We start from the raw sequence: 26937 nt of genomic DNA, 5'->3' as shown, positions 1-26937 counted from the left end.
AGGGCAGCCTCCGGATGCCCATCCGGGCCAATCTATCCAAGTGGGCACTTTTAAAAGCACTGAGCAGTTCCTCCGCATGTAAATTACTTTCAGGTTCCCAGGAGTTATCTTCCAGACCATACCCCTTCCACTTGATTAAGTACTGAATTTGGTTACCCCTCCTTCTACAGTCCAGTATCGCTTCCACTTCGAATTCCTCTTCATTATTAATGATTACGGGTTTGGGTGGGCCCGAGTTCCGGCCAGTGAAAGGATTAGGAGTAACAGGTTTTAACAAAGATACATGGAAGACTGGATGAATCTTTAGGGAACCGGGTAAGTCCAACTCATAAGTAACATCATTAATTTTCCTCCTGACTGAAGGGACCCAAAAACTTAGGACCCAGCTTCCTTGAGGGACAAGCCATCTTCAGATTAGCTGTAGAGAGCCAAACCTGATTGCCCGGTACAAGGATGAGTTCTCCCCGCTTCTTCCTATCAAACATCCTTTTGTTATAACCCTGGGTTTTGGCCATAGCCTCCTGTAGCAATTTGTTGTTGGTCAAGAAGAAGTCAATTGTCTCTGAAACTGCAGGAATGGCACACTCAGGAACCGAACTGGGCAAGAAGGATGGATGGTAATCATAATTTGCGAAGAAAGGTGTCTGTTTGATAGCAGAATGCAGTGAGTTGTTATAGGCAAATTCGGCTAGAGGCAATAGAGAGACCCAGTCGTCTTGTGAAAAGGCAGAGAAACAGCAGAGGTATTGTTCCAAGGTCTGATTAGTTCTCTCCGTCTGCCCATTCGTCTGGGGATGATAGGCAGAAGAAAATGCCAACTCAAATTCAAGGGAACTGCACAGGGCCTTCCAAAACTTGGAGGTAAATTGGACACCCCGGTCGGATACAATGCTTGAAGGAACTCCATACAACCTCACCACTTCTTTAATGAACACCTTTGCAGTTTCAAAGGCCGAAGGTGTGCCTTTCATAGGCAGAAAATGGGCCATCTTAGACAGTCTGTCGACCACCACAAAGATGGTAGAGAAGCCTTCCGCCAGGGGCAACTCCACAATTAAATCCATTGAAATCATCTTCCAAGGTCTTTCTGGAACTGGCAAGGGTCTTAGTAGACCCCGGGATCTTGTCCGGCTAGTCTTGCTCCGGGCACAGGTGGTGCAGGACTCTACGTACTTCTTGCAATCACTACTTGCAATCACTACCACTGCGGCCATCAGAATGCACGCTGCACCAAATCCGCCGTCTTCAAAGTGCCAAAGTGACCGGCAAGTTTGTGGTCGTGGCAGAGCTCCAGAACAGCCACCCTCACATCCTCCGGAACCAGAATTTTGTCCTTGTACCGGAACATGCCATCTTGCGACCTTACAACATTCTCAACCGATGGGGACCACCCCACAGAAGCTTGTCTAATCCGGGACAGGAGGTCCCCCTGGAGAAGCAAAAAATTTCCAGCAGGGAGGATGGTATCTGCAAGCAAGGTATCCTGGGAGTTATGAAACATACGGGAGAGAGCATCTGGTTTGATGTTCTTGGAACCGGGTCTGTACGTGATGTGGAAGTGGAATCTGGAGAATAACAGTGCCCACCTCGCCTGCCGTGGTTTCAATCTCTTAGCCGTTCTCAGATACTCCAAATTCGTATGGTCGGTATAGACCAGGATTGGATGTGCAGCACCCTCCAGTAAGTAACGCCACTCCTCCAAAGCTGCCTTTATAGCCAGTAGTTCCCGGTCCCCCACATCGTAGTTTCTCTCCGCTGCGGAGAGCTTGCGAGAGTAAAAGGCCACGGAGAAGAGAAGGGCCTTGGCACCTTGTCGCTGGGAGAGCACTGCCCCTACTGCAATTTCCGAAGCGTCCACCTCAAGGACCAAAGGCAGGGCAGGATCCCGGTGCTTTAGGATGGAAGCAGAAGTAAAACGTTCCTTCAGTTTCTCTACTCAACTTGGGCCTTGGGGGACCAACAGAAATGGTTTCCTTGCTTGGTGAGTTCAGTGATGGGGGCGATTATTGCAGAGAAGCCCCTAATGAACTTCCGGTAAAAATTGGCAAAGCCAATAAAACGCTGGACACCCTTTTTATCGGTAGGAGCGGGCCAATCCAGAATAGCGGACACCTTCTGAGGATCCATCTTGATACAGTCGACAGAGATAACCAGGCCAAGGAACTGTATGCATTGGAGCTCAAATTCGCACTTTTCCAACTTGGCGTAAAGTCTATGCTGCCTAAGGCGAGTCAACACATTTCGGACATGTCTGCGATGGTCAGAGACTGAGGAAGAGAAGATTAGGATGTCATCCAAGTAAACGATAAGGTATAAATCTAACAGGTCACGGAAGACGTCGTTTATAAAGTGTTGGAAAGTGACGGGTGCATTACACAGACCAAAGGGCATAACAAGATATTCGAAGTGCCCGAACCACGTGCGGAAGGCAGTCTTCCACTCGTCCCCCTCACGAATGCGGATCAAGTTGTAGGCACCGCGGAGATGTAACTTGGTGAACACAACAGCCGACCCCAGTCTTTGGAAGAGTTCGGGCACTAAGGATAGCGGGTAGCGATTTTTGATGGTAATCTTATTTAGCTCCCGATAATCGATACAAGGTCGTAGAGAGTGGTCTTTTTTTCGACAAAAAAGATGCCGGCCCCAGCTGGGGAAGTAGATGGGCGAATTAAGCCTTTGTTGAGGTTTTCGTCTAAATAGCCCTTTAGAGTTTCCAGCTCTTGCTCGGTTAACGGGAAAATTCTTCCAAAAGGGACCTCGATTCCAGGTAGAAGCTCTATCGGGCAGTCGTAAGATCTGTGCGGGGGTAAGGTTTCTGCTCCCTTCTTGCTAAACACATCCGCAAAATCCCGATAGGGTGCAGGAATTGCTTGAGGTGACTCTGGGTCAGAGTCCAGACTGAGGAGCTGAGTGGACGTGGAAGGGACTTCAAGAAAGCAGTGCTGTTGGCAGTAGTCGGAAAGCAACTCGACCCTCCCTGTGGCCCAGTCGATGTTGGGGTTGTGGGCTTGTAGCCAAGGCATTCCCAAGATAATGGGGAAAAGAGGGGAAGAGATGGCGTCCAAGCATAGAAGTTCACGGTGGTTAGGACCCATGGTGGTCAGCAAGGTGATGGTTTTCTGGGTGACAGGACCAGAACTTAGGATGGAGCCATCAGCAAGGTGCACCGCCAGGCTTTGGGACTTCGGTCGGAGGGGAATGCAGTGATTGGCAGCAAAAGTCTGGTCAATAAAGCAATTACAGGCTCCGGAATCAATTATGACTGGAACTGGGATATCCTTGTCGGGAAGCTTTAGAACGACAGAGAGAGCAAGGTGAGAAGTAGACTTAGGCAGAGTAGGAGCATGCTTGAAAGGAATCAGAAGAGACTTACGTGTCTTGTTAGGACAAGATCTCACGTAGTGACCTGGTTCTCCACAGTACATACACAGGTTACTGGCTCTTCGGCGTTGCCGTTCCTCCAGAGTGAGGGATGGACGGATGAAACCCAGCTGCATGGGTTCAGGGGGTTCAGGTCCCGTTGCCGGAGGAACTAGGGTGGTCGGCTGAGAAAAGCTGGAAGCACTGGGGGCCTTGGGGATGACCCAAGTAGGCCGAAACTGGCTGGAGGACCTCTCAGAGCGATGTTCCCTAAGGCGTCAATAGATTTGGATGGAGAGGTTGATGAGCTCTTCCAGAGACTGAGGGACACTGACCCGTGCCAGTTCGTCTTTGAGTGAATCAGACAAACCCATGCGGAATTGGTAGCGCAGGGCGGCATCATTCCATTCTGTATCAGAACTCCGTCTGAAGTCCACCACATAGTCTTCTACTGCCTTGCGCCCCTGCTGTAGGGCATGCAAGGCGGCCTCCGCAGTTTCTCTCAGCTGGGGATCCTCATAGAGCTGGGACATAGTGGTAAAAAAGGTATCCAGACTGTCAAGGGAGGGCGGCTTCTGCTCTAGGAGGCGATGGGCCCAGGACTGGGGTTCACCAGACAGAAGTGAAATCACGAAGCCCACTTTAGTCGCTTCCAGGGAGAAGGTGCGAGGTTGTAAAGCAAAGTAAAGCTTGCAAGCGTTGCGGAAGGACCGGAACCTACTGCGGTCACCAGAGAATCTCTCAGGAGTTGGTACCCTGTGTTCGGGAGGCAGCATTACTACGGAGGGTGCTGATGCTGGTCCGGCAGCGGAAACTCCTGGTTGGTGTGCAGGAGACGACAGTACCTGGATTTGGCCTTCCAGTCTGGTGTAGCCTTCTTGCAGACTCTTCATGGCTTGTGTGAGACCCGCCAGGTGTCTGCACAATTCCTCCATGGGGAGGCTCCCTGCTCGGGCTCAGACATGGCTGTCCGATACTGTCAGACCCACGTACCTGACAGGTGAGCCCGAAATAGCAGGGGAAGGTCTCCCTTACAGGTCTGGTTCACAGCCCCTGGTAGGATGGACAGGTGGCACGGGAGCGCAGACGGGTATGAGAGCCTGGCGGATTAGATGCTGAAGGAGAGATCCGACGGCTGGGTTCGGACAGGTAGACAGACTCTCACAGCTGGATGCAGGAGCAGATGCGAACAGGAGATGGTGAGCAGGTCCAGCCACAGGCACAGATGACAGCAGGCAGATGGTGCAGAAAAGGGATGAGCAAGTTCAAGTCCAGATCACAAGCAGGGTAGGCAACAGGCGGGCAGCGTGGTACAAAGGAGCAGGCAGATGCGAGGTCAGAGACAGGCCAAGGTCAAAGGCAGGCAGCAGACAGGATAATCCAAGGGACGAGCCGGGTAAACAGGAGGTCAGGAACACAAGCAAAGTCACAGGTAACAGGGCACAGGAAGCTGCAGATCGGACAGCACTGAGCACACCATGGGGGAACACTTAAGTAGGCCGATTGGCGCCAACGCGCACCGACGCACGCTAACAAGCGTACGCGCACCCGCACGCGCCCGCACAGCCGCGCGCACAGGAGCGCCAGCGCGCACCAGCACACATCGACGCCACGCAGCACGCCCAGTGACACATCCGCTACGGGCAACTCTCTGACGGATTATTCCCTTGGGGGACTCTAAGTGCAGGGCTGTATCCTCTGCAATTTTCTGCAGGACATCCGGAGCAACTCAGGTTTTTTTTCCAGGGAAAAGATCAGCCAGGAGTCTGAATAAATTAGGTATAGCCAGTAGAGCTCTGGATCCTGCGTCCTCTCAGGTTGCCATCTTGGAGACGCACCGACAGGTTCTATTTGATAAGGTGACAGGTTCTCCCTTGTGCTACACTGAATGTAACGTAATGCAGATCACCGTCCTTACCAGGGGTGTGTGAAAGCAATTGGGTGGCAGCGCCACATCTGTTTGGCAGATATACACATCGTCCTGGTGAAATGTGTGTAAAACCCTTCACTGTCAGGTCTGTATGACGTACAGACCTGGCAGCAAAGGGGTTAAAGGAGAAGTATGGCCCAAGATTTTTTGGCTTACTTCTCATGTAGGTCACAGGAGTGCACTTATTCCTGAGCATCTGTATGACCCAGAATTAGCCGACAACGGACTAAAGTCTGCTGTTGGCTGAAATCACAGAGCTGTTCCAGGCTCTGCAAGGATGCTTACTTTAATGTCAGGATCACCCCAGATGCCTGACTGGCACCTGGCTCAGACTTCCAACTTTCCACTGAGCCTAAACGAGCCACTCCCGCCCCCTCCACAACCTGATCGCTCAGTTCTTGGTCTTTGAGCTGTCATGAGACAGCTGAAGCACTGTATCAATGTCTGATTGTTGTTTTTAAATGCTATGCTTCTCCGTTAATGGTTTAATGTGAAGGGCAGTGATCTTTTAGGTTAGGAACACTTTTTCCCAAGGGTTTGCATGTGTTACTTACCACATGTGTGTTACTTATGTGTTCCAGGTAGAATAATCTAAACTGGGCAGACACAAACAGGACAACTGTGTTTTCCACAATAAGGAGAGCAGGCGCAGTATGGAAGCTGCTTGAATAGGGCAAAATATAGTCCCACAAATGGTTCTTAAATTAATCAAGGGATTGACCAATCGGATCAATTTGACACAGGCTTTATACGCGTAGATAAATGGTACCCGAGTCTCGCAAAGAAGACTCAAGATCCTGCAAGGTTTCGCCTGTAATGCGGCCTCTGGGCGCTGGACCCTGCAAAGTGGAATGCTGGACACCACTGCGCTAAGGCATTCCTGCAGGGTGCTATACAGGTCAAAGGGAGTGGACCCTAAACATGAAAAGGGTACCCAGTCCTTGAAGGTCTTCATGTGACAGGAAGGGAAAGGGATCACCGCTCCAGGTGGAAATATGGATATAGAACTCTCCTCGGAACTGGAACATCAGGTGCTGGCTAAGCATATAGCAACATGAGGCAAAAAGGAAGTTCTGGACAGCCACACTGCGGAATATAGCTCTTATTAGTAAAAAGTCCAACAGATGCAAGCCACAGCAAAAAAAGGGACAAACGAACTGACGTATTTCACACTTAACAGTGCTTAGTCATAAGCACTGTTAAGTGTGAAACGCGTCAGTTAATTTGTCCCATTTTTTTGCTGTGGCTTGTATCTTTTGGACTTTTTACGAATAAAGGCTATATTCTGGAGTGTGGCTGTCCAGAACTTCCCTTTTGCCAGCTGTTTGCAGCTATTGGTATCTGCCAGTCTGTAAAGGATCAGATCAGACGGCCTTACAGGCCTAACCGGAAGAATGACCTGGCTGAAAATAAGACAGATATTCCTCGAGCGCTTAAAGGATTCAATACAGCAGGTTTGTCGTTTGGCTCTCTTGTCTATACATATGCGCAGACCTTTGTGGCTTAAGAACTGGTCAGCCGAGCTTCCTTGTAAAAAGGTATTAGCAGATTTTCCCTTTGAGGGGGAATGTTTATTCGGTGATCATTTGGACAAATATATCCAAAAGAATTGCGGAAGGAAGAGTTCTCTACTTCCTGTGAAGAAAAACACCAGGTGTCCCTTGTTTAAAACCTCAGGGACTGCTTCCTCAAACGTCTCAGCACCAAGGTAGTTTCGCTGCCAACAGGGTGCAAGGGCCAGGGGCAAGCTGCAAGGCCAGGGCCAGAAAAAGCCCTAGGTTGAAAATTCTTCTAAACCCAGCACCAAGCCCTCCTTTTGAGGGGACACTCCTACTCTATCGGGTGGGGGGGGGAAGGCTGATGCACTTTGCAGACATTTGGAGAACAATCATTCTGGACGAGTGGGTCTCCTCAACTATATGCCACGGTTACAAGCTGGAGTTGCTGGGGGTTCCCCCTCATAGATTTTTGAGATCCAGTGTTCCCTTGGATCCTCCAAAAAGAGACTTATTGCTTCAGGCACTATATCATTTAGTGCATCGAGGAGTGATTGTAGAGGTTCCTGTATCCGAAAGGGTTTTACTCAAACCTGTTTATGGTTCAAAAACCAAACAGGGACACAAGGCCCATTTTGGACCTAAGATCCCTGGACCAGTATCTACTGATACAGTCCTTTCGGATGGAGTCTGCCCGCCCAGTAGTAGCCTCACTCCAGATGGGAGACTTTCTAGCCTCCATCGATATAAAAGACGCGTATTTACACGTACCTATCTTTCAGCCTTATCAGAGGTTCCTACAATACGCAGTAGAGGAACATCATTTTCAGTTTGCGGCTCTACCCTTGGGGCTTGCTACAGCTCCCTGGGTGTTAACAAAGGTCCTAGCACCAGTACTGGATCTTTTAAGGGCCAATGGGGTCCTGGTACTCGGGTATCTGGATGACCTCCTGCTCAGAGATCACTCTAGAACAGAGCACAACATGCACAGTGTGGTATTTGAAAGCCTTAGGCTGGATCATATATACCGAAAAGTTAGCCTTGAAACCAGCTCAAAGTCTAAAGTATTTAGGTTTAATCCTAGATCCAAGTCAAAGCAAGAGTATTCTTGCCACCCACAAGGATCTGTTCCCTGAAGGATCAGGTTCACCAGATAAGGGGCACCAGACAACCCTCCATTCGGCTCTGTATGAGTCTTCTGGGGAGGATGGTATCCTCCTTCAAGGCAGTAACCTATGCCCAGTTCCATTCCAAGCCTTTACAAAGCCTTTGTTGGCTTTGAACAGAAGAAGACAAGCCTTGGATGATCCAATGCTCTTATCTCCTCTGGCACGCTTAAGCCTAAACTGGTGGTTGCAGTATCAGAACCTGCTAAAGGGAAAATCCTTCCTCCCAGTAACTTGGAGAATACTGACTACAGATGCCAGTCTCTCAGGCTGGGGAGCCACCCTAGAAGGGCTCACAGCTCAGGGGAAATGGTCAAGGACAGAAAAGATCCTGCCCATCAACGAACAAGAGATCCTGTGGCAATCACTCCCTGGTTTATGCTTTCCCTCTGATCCCTCTCCTTCCACATTTGTTGAGCAGGATTCAAAGAGAGGGGGTTCCAGTCATTCTGGTGGCACTAGCCTGGCCCAGAAGGCCCTGGTTCCCGGAGATTGTGAGACTGAAAATAGACAGGCCAATCTACTGTCTCAAGGTCCTATATTCCATCCCAATTTACAGTCTCTAAATTTGATGGCATGGCTATTGAACCAGGGTGTTAAAAGACCGTGGCATCTCGGGACCAGTGGTGTTTACCCTAATGAATGCTAGAAAAGCTGTCATAAGGTCTGTCATAAGGTCTGGAAGACTTATGTTGCTTGGTGTGAAGACAAAAAATGGCATCCTCGGAAATACGTGATTGAGAAAATACTCTTTTCTACAGTCGTCTGTGTAAAGCAAATTCGTGTTGAGTACAATCAGAGGTCAAGTTTCGGCCCTATCAGTATTCTTTCAAAGGTGTTTAGCATCCCATTCACTGGTCCCAACACGCTTGCTTCCCCCCATTAGTTCACCTATGTGTCCTTGGGACTTGAACTTGGTGCTGTCTGTGTTACAAAAACAACCATTTGAGCCTATCAAGGAAATTTCATTAGACTTGCTGTCACGCAAACTAGCCTCCCTGGTGGCCATCAGCTCGACTAGAAGGGTGTCTGAGTTGGCGGCCCTTTCGTGCAGGAAATCATACTTGGTCCTTCCCCACGACAGGGTCATGTTGCGACCTGTTCCATCCTTTTTGCCAAAAGTGGTGTCTGCTTTTCATTTAAATCATGACATTATTTTGCCTTCTTTTTTCTCTCAGTCTGGTTCGGTGGAAGAGAGACGACTGCATTCTTTGGATGTTGTCCGGGCAGTCAAGGTTTATTTGTCTTGATCTGTGGAGATCTGAGGATCAGACTCCTTTTTTGTTTTACCAAAAGGACCCAAGAAGGGGCAGGCAGCTTCCAAACTTTCCATTGCCAATTGGGTTTGTCAATAGGTCATTCAGGCCTACGGTCTGAAACATAAATCTCCTCCCTTTAGGGTGAGAGCTCATTCTACCAGGGGTGTGGGAACCTCCATGGTTTTTCGCCATCAGGTATCTGTGGCTCGGATTTGTAAGGCTGCTACCTGGTCTTCAGTGCACACATTCACTAAATTTTATTAAGTGGATGTTCGGGCAGCCGAGGATTTGGCTTTCAGCCACAGTGTACTGCGTGCTGCCCTATAAGGTCTGATGGCTATTATTTGGCATTGTGTCTACCTAACCTCAAGGCTATTGCTCTGGGATGTCCCAGCAGGTAATGAATATTAGCCTAACTCTGTGTCCCATGAAAATAGGATGTTTTTGTCATACTTACCTGTAAAATCCTTTTCTTTGAGTACATCATCAGAAACAGTTGTCCCTCCCCTCTTTTTGAGGATTCGGTGCTTGCTACAAAACTGAAGTACTTCCTGTATGGGAGGGGTTATATAGGGGATCACTTCCTGTCTAAAGACCTTTGGTCTACCAGTGTCCATTCACCTGGAGATGACGTATACCCCAGCAGGTAATGAATATTAGCCTAACTTTGTGTCTCACGATGTACTCAAAGAAGAGCATTTTACAGGTAAGTATGATGAAAAAATCCAAATTTTTTGACAAAGGAGTCAGGAGGCAGAAATGTTTAGCTTTTCATGGACAATTCGAGATGGCACAGTGGTGTAGTGGTTAAAACTCTCGCCTAGCAGTATAAAGGGTCACTGGTTCAAATCCCAACCACGACACTACCTGCCTGGAGTTTGCATGTTCTCCCTGTGCCTGCGTGGGTTTCCTCCAGTTCCCTCCCACACTCCAAAGACATGCAGGTAGGTTAATTGGCTTCTGTCCAAAATTGGCCCTAGTATATGATTGGGGACCTTGGATTGTGGGCTCCTTGAGGGTAGGGACTAATGTGAGTGTGCAATGTAGAATGTACAGGGATGGGGACAATGGTAGACACTCACTCAGGATGGACTGGTGTCTTTATTCAACCTTACTAACTATGTAACTATAATTGTATATAAAATAAACATGTTGATCATTACATCTGCAATGGGTGTTTGGTAGTTCTCTATGATCTACGTCTGATTTGTTTTAAAGTCACCTTCTCAGTTACACTAAAGGCCCTCTCTGACATGACAAGTACAGCAGGGAAGTTTACTATCTCAAACACATATTGGGCCACCTCCAGCCAGTGGTACATTCTTGACATCCAGCAGTCTACTGCAGGGGTAGGCAACCTAAGCCCTCCAGCTGTGGTGAAACTACAAGTCCCATGAGACAATGCAAGACCCTGGCAATCAGAGGCATGACTATTAGAGGCAGAGACATGATGGGATTTGTAGTTTCACCACAGCTGGAGAGCTGAGGTTGCCTACCCCTGGTCCAATGGAATGAACAATTGTATGAGTTTGGGCTACAGATTTTCCTTTCCTGTCTTTGTTTGCATGACCAATGCAGGGACAGCCTTACAAAGAGAGAATTAGTAAATTTAAAATGCAAAGTGTAACAGTTGTACATTTTTAAATAATGCTTAGCAAAAAAAAAAAAGCATTAAAATAGTGGTGGCCTGAGGGGAATAGTAATGTAGGAATGCCCAAGCCATGAACTAGAGCGGAAACCAATAAATGGAAGACCACGGACCAAATCCAGACCAATAGACAGTCCTATCTGGGCTGCCACTTCCAAGACACTTAGCAGGCCTGGTGTCCTCTCCTTACTTTAACAACACCCCACCCTCCCCCAACCAAGGGGGGGCTGTGATGTAAAGAGAGGACTATAATGTACAGAAGAGATTGTTCTGTTTCAAATGCCACATTATGCATTGACATACCTCCTTAACCCAGTCTGTCCCGTCATGATGGAGAAAACAATACATTTTAAAAAATTGCAATTATCAAAAAAAAAGTGATGGCGACTGGGAATCTGTGGGAATCTGGTAATGTGGGATCTCCCAGGCCAGGATCTTTGGGCTAAATATATGAGGAGTTGCACTGATTTTTTTTGTGATCTCATCTATTGGGCCATTCAGTGTGTGCTCTAGGTAGAACACACAAGGGATTGCGTCACTAATCTCTGCTTCATCACAGCCAGCTCACCATTTTAGTCACCTTTTTAAAAGGGGCCAAGTGATGAAGGCACCCCAGATGATGAGCTACTTGTGGGGATAAAAACAGCACCACGTAGCCCTGTCCTGCATCCTTTCCATCCACCAGAAGATTGACTCAGTGTGCCAAGAAACCATGTAGCATCCCTGTCCATGCTTTTGGACCATGTGTCTGTGATCATATGTATCTTGCTGTTGAAAGCATGGTCCAATGACACAGACAAATTACATTCCACATGCTGCTGGAGGGTAGACATGACCTTCTGCACAAAATAATGGGGATGGGGTACCTGCCTTTGGGATATAGCATAGGCCATACACTTGCAGAAGGTGGCTTATTTTGAGACCTGGAATGGGAACAGCTGCAAAGAAAGCAGTTTTGTGAAGTTGGCATTAGGATGATGGGCATGGGGTGATTTGGGGAAATTTTTTCTCCACTCCAGCAATTGCAAAGAAGGATGTTGCTGGAGAGTGTGAGTTTGGGAGAATTTTTCAGGGGTTTGGGCCTTCACTTGATCCTCCTCAGCTCTGTGACCATATTTCCTGCTTAACATGGCACATCCAAAGCTTCTGATACCCTTTATGAGACTTCCCTAACTGTCACTGGAGGCTGCAGTTGTTGTGGTGGATGAAGCAGTAGACTTTTCTGGAGGAAGGAGGGGATGTGGAAACTGAGGAATGAGTAGGAGAAGGTAGAGTAGTAATGTGGTGCTTTTGCTACTGACTTTCCTGATTGAGGTGCTGCTCCTGCCAAGCTCTGTCTCCACATGCTTCCTCACTCAAGTGGTACCCAAATCGCTGGTACTTTTGCCTCTGCTGATTACTAAATATTTTACAGCAATTTATTTTTATATTTTGCTAGGATCGTTTCTGGAGAAAGACACGATCAAAAATGAGATTCAATTGCTATGGAGTTGATGCAAACAGAAATTGGAAAGTCAATTTTTGTGGTAAGAGTGCAGTTATAACATTTTATTATTATTATTAAAAATGTTATTAATATTTGAAAATAAAAACAGCTGCAGAATAGGAAAATCAAAATTATATGGCTGAATTAATTAATGCATTTGGAGGTTGTACAACCATTTATTACCCTGATTTCATGTTGTAAAGCCCTGCACAAACTGTTGGCGCTATATAAATGCTGTATAATAATAATAATAATATCCAGATTTAAATTCTAGTTGCCAACATCTTTAAGTAGAGCTACAGGAAAAAAAAAAATTTTCACCTTGGATAGAATAAATCTGGCAGGGACTGGCCAAATTTTGATCCATGTGTAAGCAGGTTGAAAATGTATGTATTTAGTTTTCCAGCAGCCGTCCCAAACTGGGAAAACAGTTAAACCTGCCTCTACAGTTCCTTGTCTTTTGTGCTCAGTCATCTCCACTGTGCTGTAAGTAAAAAGGGGGGGAGGGCTCTGCTCACACAGTTAAGTCTGCATAGAAACAAAACAGAAACAAGCCACAGGATACTTGTACAGGTACATTGTAGACTCGCCTGTGGGCATGAGTGCGGCATTGAAGAAAGCGGGGATCATGGACAGCAATCCGGTCATGGACAATGCTATAAGGAACTCTGAACTCATGGCGGTATGCCTGGGCCACTATGCTATTTGAGTTAAGATCAGGGATAGGACGTTGTTCGTTTGGACTGTCATGCTGCGTTTTTACTGTAAAGTTATATTAAATGTTATGAGCCTGGTCTAAAGTTATTCAAAGGGGTGCATGTTGGTTCTGGTGTATTTCAAATAACCTGTGTCTGTAAAGCACAAGTGGGGTATGAAGTAACACCACTACTGAATGTGTGGATGGGGGAACCAGTTAATTTTTTTAGTTCAACCCGCTGGGAGTTGAACTAAATCATGTATGGTCTGCCTAAGTGAGGGTTATTACCCCTGTCAGTTTTTGAGGGTTTTTTTGCCATCTGTGTCCCATTGGAGAGATTTACCATCACTTCCTGTCCCATAGTCAAAACAGGAAGTGAGAGGAAATCCCTGCAAATTAAAGAGATTTTAATAAGCCCCCCTGAAGGTCACCATAACTATTGTCCCCAGTGGAAGATTCCCCCTGTATCACTTTTCTGAACACAACCCAACATTTGGGATTTTCTTTTACTTTCACTTTTAATGATAATGGTAAAAAGGACAAATAGAGAGGGTGAGCCTCCCTAACAGGAGCACAGACAGCAATACATACCTATGAGGTGTTCTAATCCCTCTTCACTCTATCCAAAATGAAAGAGAAGCAGATTCTGTCTATATTCACAAGTTTGTTATACTCATATATGCATTGCAGTAAACAGAGCGTTTCTTCTTTGATATCATAGAGGAAGGGGCATCTCTGAATCCATGTGACAGCACATACTGTGGACCATATGCAGAGTCCGAACCAGAAGTTAAAGCAGTCGCTCAATTTATTCATAAAAGGAGAAAATATATCAAAATCTACATGACATTTCATGCCTATGCTCAAATGCTACTCTATCCTTATTCCTACCAGTATGATGCCATTCCAAATTTCAAGTGTGTGGTAAGTTACTGTGACAGCAAGCCCATGGTCTGGATTATCATACTGTATGTAATGAAATTGCTTAAGATGGATAAACTAGGATTCGCGCAAATCTAAAAATCACAAAACCATTCTCCTGCACTTGGGTGCTGAGTCTAGGGATGTGTGGTGTAGTCAACCCTTTTTTATAAAATGTCAATGACCTTGGTGCTTTGGCTCTGAGGAAGAGGGTCCTCCCTCAAAATGTATTAGCCGCTCCGCAATACCAACTGGTCTTCCGGCATCTCCGGTTCCAACTATAGATTTAAGAGAAACCGTTCGCTATTGCTGTTGCCATGATATGCATCTATACCACGTTTTTATGTGAGTATAACCAATTCTCTGCACATGTGAATCCCCTTCCCCTTCTCTCCATGGTGATCTTTCTCAGTTTATGACAAGTCGGGGCAACACACCCTCTGCCTATCAGACCCGTAGCACACAGCCAGAACACTCCACTCGGCTGTGTGCTACACAGGTCTGTCAGGCAGGATGAGGGCGGGAGGAACACGGATCACCACTCTGTCATTCCTTGTCACTCTGGTCCGCAGCTCCTGACAGAGGGAGAAGCGAGACGAGCGGGCTCAAGCACATGAAGGGACAGCAGGGGAGGGATCGGCTGCACCCGCTACTCCGGTAAAACTGCGGGCAGCGTAGGGCTTAAGTGGCAGCTGCTTTGTGCCCCACAGTGATGACAGGGCCCAGAGCAGTTGCCCCTTTTGCCCTGTGATAAAGATGGCCCTAGTTGGAGATAGATCAGAGCCCTCAGAATACTCCAGACAGCTCCTCCTCATCTCCAGTCCCATTCTTCTGGGAGTTTCCAACAAGTTCCAAAAGTAGGGGGAGGTCTCAGAGATGCTGCCTGTGAGTCATCCAGTCCTCCCTGAGTCACTCTCCCAACCCAGATAAAAGCACACAGGCCTGGCTGTCAGGCAAGCCTAAAAATTTACTGACACTAACAAAAAATCGATTCTAGCACAGTAGAGGGTTCTACATACACATATCAGAAAAGTCAGAGAATAGATTGTTTCTTATATACTTTCAATCAGCAAGTGCAGATTAAGGTTAAAACCATTTATCCACAAATAGTTTCTATTGAGAAAGCACTATAGCTGGAGAGCACCTTTAAAAAGGAAAATTGAACCGAGAGAAATGTAAAGTTAGTCATTGCTGACCTTGTTTTAGAAATGCTGGTTAACTGGCAATGGTCCTAATTAATTCACTGCCTTGGAACAAATTGACTACATGTGAAATCAGACTTAAGTTCTAATCTGCAAAATTGTATTATGCATGTGCATAGCAAAATGCTGAATTATTTTCTGTCAGCATGACAGCCCAGGTACTAGAACATTCCAAAGAAGAAGTTAATTATGGCTGCAACCCCCCCCCCCCCCCCCCCCCCAAGGTTTCTCTAAGCACAGTTTTCCTTTAAAGCCCAACTCTAAAGAATTAGGCAGGGTTCACACTGGTACGACACGACAGTCATACCACTTTGGATCCGACTTTACCCTTGTCCGACTTTAATGAACTGGGATCTGACTTTGATCCCCAACAATACCAGGCACTGTCTGGTATGAATCTTTAGGGGGAACGCCAAGCCAATTAAAAAAATGGTTTCCCCCTCCAAGAGCATACCAGGCCCTTCGGAAAAACGTCTAGGGGGTCCCCCCAAAATCCATACCAGACTCTTGTCCAAGCACGCAGCCCGGCAGGTCAGGAAAGGGGGGGGATGAGCGAGCGCCTCCCTTTCTGACCTGTACCAGGCAGCATGCCCTCAACATGGGGGGTGGGTGCTTTGGGGCCAGGGGTGCCCTGCGCCCCCCCACCCCAAAGCACCTTGTCCCCATGTTGATAAGGACAAGGGCCTCTTTGCGACACCCCTGGCCGTTGGTTGTCGGGGTCTGTGGACAGGGGGCTTATTAGAATCTGAGAGCCCCTTTAACAAGGGGGCCCCCAGATCCCGGCCCCCACCCTATTTGAATGAGTATGGGGTACATCACCGGATAGGCCTCTCTCACTGACCTAGCAACCGGTGAGATGCTCGAACAAAGTCTCTGCCACAGACTTGATAAGTTTAGCAATCTTGTTATGCAATTCTCTGCCACAGGAAGGCACAATAAATTTCTGGTTGCAAAATTAAAGAGTTTCCCCACAGTACCTGATTCTTTCAGCTGACCCGGCGATACTGTGTGGTAGACAACCCAGGATGCATCCTCCAACTGAGTCTCCAGGCTTCTCCATGAGGCACCAGCCTTATTGCTTGGTCCTCCTCAGAAAAGTCCTCCCCTGGATCCTGCAGTTGCTTGGCTTCTCCCCGCAGGCAAGACAGCACAGGATCATCTCTGGATCAGTAGGCCCCAGAGGCTCTGGGGCTACCTTTCAGTTGCAGAGCCTCAGACCAGCCGACCCCGAGACATTGAATAAGGCAGCACACACCTCAGGCCAGGAGGGCCATGAGGTCGGGAAAAACGAACCCCAGAAAATTGTGTCGGTACCTTAAGTACCCTTACCCAGAATGCACAGCGGATAGACCACTCCCACCGGGCTGTTTCTGAGTAAAAGGGGTACCCAATACATTTAGCTTGTTGCATTTCCAACATTTCCATCATGGTGGTGACAGCGAAACCCATGGTCAAGTGGAAATTAGCACAACCCAGACAAACTGGTACAGAAGCCAAAACTTTTTTTTATTTTTTATAAGAACCCCATACTTCTCTTTTAAATGTTTGTTATGTCTAGGGGTAGAGGAAAAAGCATTATTACTTACCCTATCCCCTGCACAAGCTACTGTAGCTCCAGCACTGCCCCTTTCTCATCGAAGATTCTGTCTGGGGGTAATCCCTTGGCTTCATAACACACAATGCAGGATTATTAAACCTGCTTCGTAAGTGAAAGAAAGTATGCCATAGAGAGGAGGGTGCGGGGAACCAGCTGCAATGCTGAGGGTATTTACTCCTTATTCCATACCTGACATAACTTTCAGTTAACCCTTGCAATGCAGGGTGGTTCCACTCTAAGGGTAGATTTTGTCTTATTGCTGGAGTTGGACTTTAAAGGAAAGCTGTCATAAAAGAAGCACGGCGGCTGCCACCAATAATTTTAGGTTCATTAGTTCTTTCTTCTTATCAACCCAAGCTTAGAATACATGAATTGCCATGGTGCCCATGTTACATTTATGTCACCTGTTTAATTTCAGGGAAAAGTAACCACTACTATGTTGTGTGTAATTAATTGTTGTGAATGCACATCTGCATATGTGGGGTTTGTCTTGTCAATAATGCTGTGTCTGTTTAAAACAGGAATCAGCTGCACAAAAAGCTGTCCAGGCTATAAACTCAGCATATGGTGTACGGTATAGACATGGTCCAGCAGCATCTACTTTATGTGAGTATTTTCTGTTAATAAACCATGGCCTTGTCTAAATGGAGTGTAAATCTATAATAATATATACCTACCTAAAAATATTGCACAAGATACATTTAGCATCTGTTGTGTACACTAAACACCACCTAGGCATAATCTGGAAAAAAAACATCAGCCTGTTTGTAGAACAGATCTATTTACAGGTGAAGCCTGTACAGAATTTCCAATTGCCCTGGATTACTCAGATATGCAAACACTGATTTACCCTGAAAAAGTCCATAGCTGGCCCTCCCACTTCTTTTGCCTCACTTCTAAATCCAGCCAATAAGTTCTTACCAAACACTGACATCACTTGGCCTACTCACTTTGGCCCAGTCCCCGACCATCTAGGCAAATGGGCAGGAAATGGAACATTATGGCTGTATTTGGGCAGTGTTGTCACCACTATCCCCACCCCTTCCTTTTTACAGTTATTGACTGCTCAGGGCTGGGCATCGTGATTGACAATGGATCTACAACTAGGGACTTTTTGGGGATTTTTTTTTAAAAAAGGACTTCATCTATAGGGGACATATTTTTATTTTGTGAATAAGTAAGTAGGGGGAGTGGTATATGGAGGGCCCCTTATTATTAAAGGGGGCTTCCAGATTCCAATAAGCATCCCCATCTACAGACCCCCACAATCATTGGGAAAGGTTTGTGGGGATGAGGCCCTTGTCCTAATCAACATAGGAACAAGGTGCTTTGCCAGGGGGATGCCATTTTCCAGAAATGTAAACTCTTTTTTCCTTTGTAAATATTACTGTTAAAATGGCACTGCTCCCAGCTGCATGGTATTTAAAAAAGAAAACATTTTTGATTGTATCATGGTCACGTTATTGTTTACGCTTTGTAGGTTTGTATTTTATATGTGCAAAGAGAGATCACACTAATACTTAGAAGTATAAAATTTATTAAAAGCAATGACAGATACAGATAACGATAAAGAAAATATGACAAGAATACTAAACTAAAGTTGCTGTTTCCACCATGGGTCCCCCCATTTTACGGCATGGCACAGGTGATCACAGATGCGTGCATTATTGCAAGCTCTGAAGGTGAGACATTATTACAAGCTGTGTGTGTTATATAGAGGTATGTCCAACCCATCCCCCTTTGGAGCAACGACCTCGCATTTCTGAAAGTGGGCTGGCTTGTCCATAATAACAGTTTACAATCACGCATTCCTTTGGTATGAGTAAGCAGACTTTGTCCCCATTAACCAGGTTTAGAATTCCTTATTAGATATTTGTGAGACCACTAATATGAGCCAACAATAATAAGGAAATATAAAATATACAATTTCCCCATCAACATGTTCCCCAGGATAGTGTCCATAGCCCCCCACCCCCTGCTGTTTTTTAACATCTCATTGCCTTGCCTATTAGCCCGGAAAATGGCTATATTTGGTTCCTATTTGTTTCAAATGACTTTAGGCTCGGCATCTGGACTTCTGTACAAACCAAACCCAGGGAAGTTTGGCTCATCAGTACTTGACATGCATGGTTTGAGCTGTCTGTTTGAATAGATGTACATCCATTCAACACTAGGCAAGGCCAGGAGTACACACACATGGGTGTCTCCATAGAACCCTTCAAGGGAAAAGAGAAACCCTGAATCCAGATATCATAGACAGATATTTTCTTTACACCCTGAATCCACATATCATAGATCATCACCAGATGTTTTCTTTAAGAAATTATCCTTTAGTATTACTTTAACGGGTACATGAAGGTGCCTGTACATCATTTAGAATGCCATTTGATGAATCCTTTGAACGTGAAAGAGAAAAATATAGTACATGAACTTGTTGGCCATTCCAATCCCTAGTCATAGGCATTAATATGGAGATGTCCTCACCTCTTTGCAGTTATAACAGCCTCCACCCCTCTGGAAAGGCTTTGTGCAAGATTTTAGAGGGTGTCTGTGGGAATTAGTGTCCATTTAGCAAAAAGTGCATTTGTGTGGTCAGGTACTGATGTTGGACGAGAAGATTTAAGTCATAGTTGGCTTTTGCCATAAAGTACAAGTGAATATAAATGCCCATATTTCTTGCTGCTTCCTCTGGGTCCTACCATGCTTTTCTTTGACTATTGGGTGGCCACTGCTGATGATATACCGTACATGTTGAGAATGATCTGGGATGTGTACATCCCAGAATTATCTGGGATGTACACTGCACTGCAAGTGCAGAGTACATTGTAAGAGAAAATTTGCTAGGCGAGCGTGGGAAAGTCAGACTTTAACATGTTTTTAAAGTAGTTTAAAGTAGACCAGCAGCCAACCCTGGGTCACACGGTCAAATGATCTTGGAAAAAACTATAAACTGAGGTGCATACAAACTAGTGCTAAAGATACAATTAACTAATTGGTTGCACGTGGCGCTGTTACCTGTGTGCCTTTCAGTCAACACTCCCTAATCTTCTAAAAAATCCTATCCCACATCATACAAAATGTGATAATTAATAAACACTTAAATAAATACCCAAATTTTCATTTAGATTAAGTGTACAGTGACAAAAATGAACAAACGTGAATATAGTCCATCCACCGAATATAGGAAAATCTAGAGTATATATAAAAAAATTTATATATAAAGATGAAGCAAAAAAAATATAATATCAAATAGAGAGTCTTTTTATAGAAGCGTGAACAAATCTCCAGTGTTTAAATCTCCTTATACACGTGACTCCTTCACCACACCATCCGTGCTTAATGGCCCCCCTTCGTGAAAAAACTCACCAGATGCTAAGCCTTACACTCTCGTGTGAGGCAAAAAGGGCTTGCAACAGATCTCTCAAGATGTAATTCAGATATCAGCACATCCGTTTTAATCTTCTCCAATTGCGTACTTCAATGTGTATATATAAATACCTCAAAGAAAAATCACAGAGGGAGACCCCAATAGTGTAATACTGCAATCACTCTTTAATATAAAAAATCGCACTCTTTATGCACTCACATGAACTTAAAAGGGTAAAATCACTTCAAAAGGATAAAGAATCTTGCTTCACAAATCCACTCCACCACAACATTCTGAATACGTCGGGGCATTGGTGGTCACAGCGGACTTATTAGATACTGGATCGCTAGATCTCACCCCTCCTCGTGCGTACCGCCTGGTCCCACACAGCAGGTCCGTTCGAAAAAGGCGCCTTCAGATCAGATGATTCAGTCCACTTGGTCCTGTACCTCCTTCCCAGCTCCGTGTATGTCAGCTCAATATTCACCAGATAGCCACGCCCCCGACATGTTTCGTCATATCAGACTTATTCATGGGATTGGCTATCTGGCCTAGCACCCCACCTTATATTCCCCCATCGTCCAATCAGCTCATCTCACTGTCAGTCTCACATCCATATTGCTGGGATGTGTCCTGTCGTACACATTAAGCGCCGAAGCCAGAGCTATGATTCGCGCATGCTCGAATCGCAGTATTCGATATCCCCCTTTTTTCGAAAACTGGTGATCGAAATATTCGATCCGCCAATACGCTACGGTCTCCGGTGCATGTGTCAAAGTATACTAGGTACGTCGAAGCATTCGACCATAGTTGTAATATTCGACATACGGTGAATTTCGCTCAGATGTTCACACAGGCTGCGTCCCACCAGGTCGCGCATGCGCCGAGGTCGAAACCGCATGTCCCCATCTCCACAATACTCAAGTATGAGAATCCGTGTCACCGTCTTCTGGAACCAAATAAAGTGCGAAACCAATCACAATACCTATGGTGGTGTCAGTCCCCATCTATAGTATCTCTCCATCTATGAGGCGATATCTTTCTCCATAACACCCTGTACCCAGTACACACTGCTTAATCGATGTGTTCTCACACAGTAGATGAACCAGTCTGTCTCCAAATACAGACTGTTGCACTTATCTACCGCTGTGTCACCAATGCGCCAACGTTTACACCAATGCTTAACATATAATATAGACTAACCCATTAGTGCACATTTTCATTATTAACCTGGAACATTCGATATACAGCTTCAATTAAAAATCAAAATGGAGATGTATATATATCTGAAGCAACATCTAAAGTGTAAATACACAAATAAAACTCCAAATAAAAATCATTTTAAAACAAATAGAACATCGCTTTAAAACAAATAGAACAGGAGACTACTACTATTAGCCCTAAAAGAGACATAATAGGTATTCTCATAATAAACTCAGAACTCCCCCATCAATAACTTCACACCTATTATATAGACATGAAGATTAATGATCGGCAGCCTCATAAACACTTCCATATCGGAGTGACACCCTTCCCTCTATAATGTTTAGAAGACAATACTTATGGCCTATTAGTGACTACAAGTCACTAATATAGCAGTTCAGGTCCAGTTCTACATTCATACCCATCGGATGAAGGCTCTTCAACGAGAAGATCCACCTGGTTTCCCTCTGCGACAGATCTCTAACTCGATTAGAGCCCCTCCAAGAGGGATGAACATGGTCTATTCCACAGAACTGCAATAAATTTGGATTTTGTTGGTGATATTCTTTGAAATGTAATGATACGCTATGATACTGGTAACCTTTACGGATATTAGTCAAATGTTCTGAGATTCGTACTCTCAATAATCTCTTGGTGCGCCCTACATACAGTAAGTTACAGGGGCACCACAGTAGGTACACGACATGTGTCATATTACACGTCATGAATTCCTTAATGTCAAATGTTTCACCCTCACTGTTCGTTATTGAGGTGACTCCCCTGTTTACCTGCTGTACAGTCTTACAACAGATACACCTCCTACAGGCATAAAAGCCTTTCAGTTCCCCCGAAATAGTTGCTCGCTGAGGAGGGTCCAGGATCTTTTTTACGACTCGATCACCGATGTTAGGTGCCCGTCTGTAGATGAACCCTGGAGTTTTGGGTATCACACTCCCCAGATGTTTATCCCTTCCCAAAATATGCCAATGTGTCCTGAAAATTTGCTCTACCTCTCTAAATTGATGATGGAAATTGGATAGGAATCTTAGTTGATGTTGTGTCCCCCCTTCTCCCTTTCTCCTACCCCCCAGGCAAGCTTCCCTTGGAATATTCGCAACTGTCCCAATGGTTTCATCCAAGGTGGTCTCCGAATACCCTTTCTGTATGAACCTTTCTTTTAAAATTTGGGATTGGGCCACGAAATCTTCTCTAGTTGTACAGTTCCTGCGGACCCTTAAAAATTGTCCCTTGGGGATATTTCTAATCCAGGATGGATGATGTCCGCTCTTCGTTGTTAGATAGCTGTTCCTGTCTGTATTTTTGTGTGGGACCAGGCGGTACGCACGAGGAGGGGTGAGATCTAGCGATCCAGTATCTAATAAGTCCGCTGTGACCACCAATGCCCCGACGTATTCAGAATGTTGTGGTGGAGTGGATTTGTGAAGCAAGATTCTTTATCCTTTTGAAGTGATTTTACCCTTTTAAGTTCATGTGAGTGCATAAAGAGTGCGATTTTTTATATTAAAGAGTGATTGCAGTATTACACTATTGGGGTCTCCCTCTGTGATTTTTCTTTGAGGTATTTATATATACACATTGAAGTACGCAATTGGAGAAGATTAAAACGGATGTGCTGATATCTGAATTACATCTTGAGAGATCTGTTGCAAGCCCTTTTTGCCTCACACGAGAGTGTAAGGCTTAGCATCTGGTGAGTTTTTTCACGAAGGGGGGCCATTAAGCACGGATGGTGTGGTGAAGGAGTCACGTGTATAAGGAGATTTAAACACTGGAGATTTGTTCACGCTTCTATAAAAAGACTCTCTATTTGATATTATATTTTTTTTGCTTCATCTTTATATATAAATTTTTTTATATATACTCTAGATTTTCCTATATTCGGTGGATGGACTATATTCACGTTTGTTCATTTTTGTCACTGTACACTTAATCTAAATGAAAATTTGGGTATTTATTTAAGTGTTTATTAATTATCACATTTTGTATGATGTGGGATAGGATTTTTTAGAAGATTAGGGAGTGTTGACTGAAAGGCACACAGGTAACAGCGCCACGTGCAACCAATTAGTTAATTGTATCTTTAGCACTAGTTTGTATGCACCTTTATATATTTTGATAGTTTGTAAGAAGTGGCAGCTAAGGTGTAGAATTCGTGTCATTTAAGCGCTGTGGTGATACACTTGGTAAAGGGTTCGGCGTGTGTGTATCTTTAATTATTTATAAACTGAGGTGGGCAGAGTTAAAGAGGTACTCCAGGCTTCCCCCAAAAAATTAAAAGTCAGCAGCTACAAATATTGTAGCTGCTGACTTTTAATTTAAGGACACTTATATGTCCAGAGATCCAGCAATGCCCTCACCCGAGCTGATTCTTCAATCAGCATCTCAAGTAGGAGAAACAGTCAGTGAAGCCTTGCTGCTTCACGGGCAGCTTCTTACTGTGCATGAGTGATCTACACTACACCTTGTGGATGGTCCCGTAGTCTTCTGGACTCTGTGATGTGTCCCAGAAGACTGCGGGGGAAGTAGGGGGGCCAAACTTTCCATTCAGATTGCTGCGGCACATCTGACCGAAGGTGGGAGTGGGTATTTGTCAAAACCAAGTACCTGCTTCCCTCCCCAAAAAGTACCAAATGTGGCATTGGAGGGGGGGAGGATGCAAACAAGTGGAACTTCCCCTTTAGGGTGAAGCTCCAGCAAAGTAGACGATTGTCTGAATTAAAACCCTGTAGTGCAGATCACATGACCAGTGCCTAAACATGTAGCAACATCACTAATACATTTTTTTTGCAAACACTTTGCCTTCCAAGGTTTACACTTGATAATTCACAAATATACAAAATGTTTTGTGTTTCAGATATGAGTTCTGGCAGTTCCATTGATTGGGTTTATAATAATGGTATACCATATTCATTTGCATTTGAACTTCGAGACACTGGATATTATGGATTTGTCCTTCCACAAGGCCTCATTCGACCAACATGTATAGAGACAATGTTAGCAGTCAAAAATATCACAATGCACTTGCTGAAGAAATGCCGTTAGAAAGATGTCAAAGAGCTGTACATTTTCATCGGAAACTGTAGTCTTTTTAAAGATGTATAAAACAACCATTTATTCCAGTTTTGTATTCATTTATAGGACTTGTATTTTATGTATGTAATCAGCATCATGTGCCCAAAGAAACCTTGCGGAGGGAGGGTCAGCAGTCTCAGCCAATCAGGGCTTTATTGCTGGTTTACAAAGTTCTGCCAGGGAACATGCTTACAGGAGAGAAACTTGGCATACCTTTTTCTTTGTACACCTATTCCTTTACTGTCCATCCACAATCTGGCATCCAGAACCAGGCTCTACTGATTAACAGCAGTATAGCCTAAAGGAAGTCCAGGACCTGGATGTACTATCCTGCAGGGGTGACCAGATCACAAGACAGACTTACAATTCATTTTGCTGTTAAACAGTTCACATATATGCTATTTAAATGTGTGTTTAGCTGTTATTTTTTTAGTCCAGTTGTAATTTTTTTTTTTTTATAGCTATAAATAATAATGAGACAAATGTAATGTAAATAACATTATCAGTGTGTTCATTTTTTGAAACTCTTGTTTCTGTGTTTTTCTTTTTTAATTTTGTATGTATACTGGCCATCATAATATCTAATTTCACAGTGAGACTCTGCTCCTGGTTGTGTTTTTGATGATTATTATCTCACTGAAAGCCTGCAAGACAAGATCTGTCTGATTAAAAGCAATATGTTGCCAGAAACCATTTGATCTGTTAGACTAGATTTTTACCGTAGAGGAACCTTCTTTTTTGCAAAAGTGTGTTTTTTTGTTTTGTTTTTTCGAAAATAGTATGTTTGTTATGTGTGCATTATATTGTAAAGGTGAATAATTGCCAAATAAAAAACACAAAATACAGATTGAGTAGTTTTAGAAATATCTTTTGATTTTTGTCAATATCAACTAGTCTAGGTTAATCCAAGTGTAGTTTATTCCAGATTTAGAATATAGGAGAAGAAGACGTGTTTAGCCTTTGAAGTGAATTAAGCAACTTGGCCAGGTATTAAAATTCCACCAATATGAGGATAAATAGAAAAAGACATGACAGCTTTATAAGCATGTTTTCATTTAGTATCTGCAGAGCTGTTGGTCGGCGGTCAAAGTAGTTTACAGAGCAGCACAACATAAAAAAAAAAAAAAATTATACCAGGAATGTAATATTTTTAATGTGGAACCTACCATGGTTACATACAGTATAGTTTCATAGTTAGGTTGAAAAAAGACACAAGTCTATCTAGTTCAGCAAATAGAAAAAAAACTGCATGTACACAATCCTATACCCACACCTGATCTAGAAGAAGGTAACCCTCCACATGCAGCATGGACCAATTTGCTCCAGCAAGGGAAACAAATTCCTTCCTGATTTCCCAGCGGGCAATCGATATTCTCTGGATCAATCATCTCTGCTGTTATTATCTATGAAAAGGTAATGTCCATACAGTATATATTTTCAACATTAAGGGCTGCAGTCAGAATATTTTTCAAAAAATCTACTGAGTTGGTCAGAACTAGTTTTTATGGGAGTTTATTCCACATTTTCACAGTTCTTGCTGTGAAGAAACCTTTCTGTATTTTGAGATAAATCTCTGAGATTGTGTAGACCAGCTGTTGACATCAACTGAGCATGCTTCAGTTTCAGTTCCTTTCTAAGCTGTACATTTCCACCTTTATCTTATCTGTGCAACCCACATGACTATAGAGTCAAATATGTGGGTGTATACACAGTGATAAATTACACTTCCCCTCCCTCCTTTTCTATGTCCTCAGTAAGTTAATGGGTCGCTCTGATCCCTTGCCCTAAGCTTAAGTCTGATGGGATCTAGAGGTTGTACTCCCTTGGGTTAATAGGACTTTGCTAGCAGTTTCTGTCTTCATTCTACCCTTGATAATGACTTGATGAAGGATCTTATCTCATGGGTAAAATACTCTGACAACTTCTCATCCTCCTGCTGCTTGAGTGTTCAAAAAAGTAAATTAACTATGCACAGTTCTCCACCCTACCATAAATTTCTCAGATATTTCTCATATACAGTATCACACAAAAGTGAGTACACACCTCACATTTTTGTAAATATGTTATTATATCTTTTCATGTGACAACACTGACGAAATGACACTTTGATACAATGTAAAGTAGTGAGTGTACAGCTTGTATAACAGTGTAAATTTGCTGTCCCCTCAAAATAACTTAAAGCGGGAGTCCACCGGGACTCCGCGTTTTTTTTTTTTTTTTAAAAGCCAGCAGCTACAAATACTGCAGCTGCTGACTTTTAAAATAGTGACACTTACCTGTCCAGCGCGCGCGCGATGTCGGCACCCGAAGCCGATCTCTAGATCGTCTTGTCGGGTGCTGCCGCCGCCATCTTGGGTATGGGAATCAGGAAATGGAGCCTTTCGGCTTCATTTCCCGGTTCCCTACTGCGCATGCGCGAATCGCGCTGCGCAATAAGGATGGTCCCCGCTGCCTCTGGGATCTGTGTGTTTCCCAGCAGGCAGTGGGGCACTTGCGGAAAGGGGCGGGCACT

At 44.6% G+C, this 26937-nt stretch overlaps 1 protein-coding gene across 1 annotated transcript in view; it reads left to right on the top strand.

Annotated features, from left to right (window-relative positions):
* Positions 1–25270, top strand: part of CPA6 (carboxypeptidase A6) — a 216842-nt gene extending 191572 nt beyond the window's left edge. Inside the window, exons 8-11 of the mRNA XM_077492841.1 lie at positions 12298–12385; positions 13764–13966; positions 17284–17368; positions 24208–25270. Of these exons, the coding sequence (XP_077348967.1) occupies positions 12298–12385; positions 13764–13966; positions 17284–17368; positions 24208–24395 (564 nt within the window). The 3' untranslated portion in view covers positions 24396–25270. The remainder of the gene's footprint in view (positions 1–12297; positions 12386–13763; positions 13967–17283; positions 17369–24207) is intronic.
* The last annotated feature ends 1667 nt before the right edge of the window (positions 25271–26937 follow it).

Source organism: Lithobates pipiens, unplaced genomic scaffold (genome assembly GCF_037356315.1).
Source record: "Lithobates pipiens isolate NorthernLeopardFrog02 unplaced genomic scaffold, aLitPip1_a1.2 Scaffold_19, whole genome shotgun sequence".
NCBI lineage: Eukaryota > Metazoa > Chordata > Amphibia > Anura > Ranidae > Lithobates > Lithobates pipiens.
The sequence above is the reverse complement of the archived record's forward strand: the minus strand, read 5'-3'. Positions and strand labels throughout refer to the sequence as shown.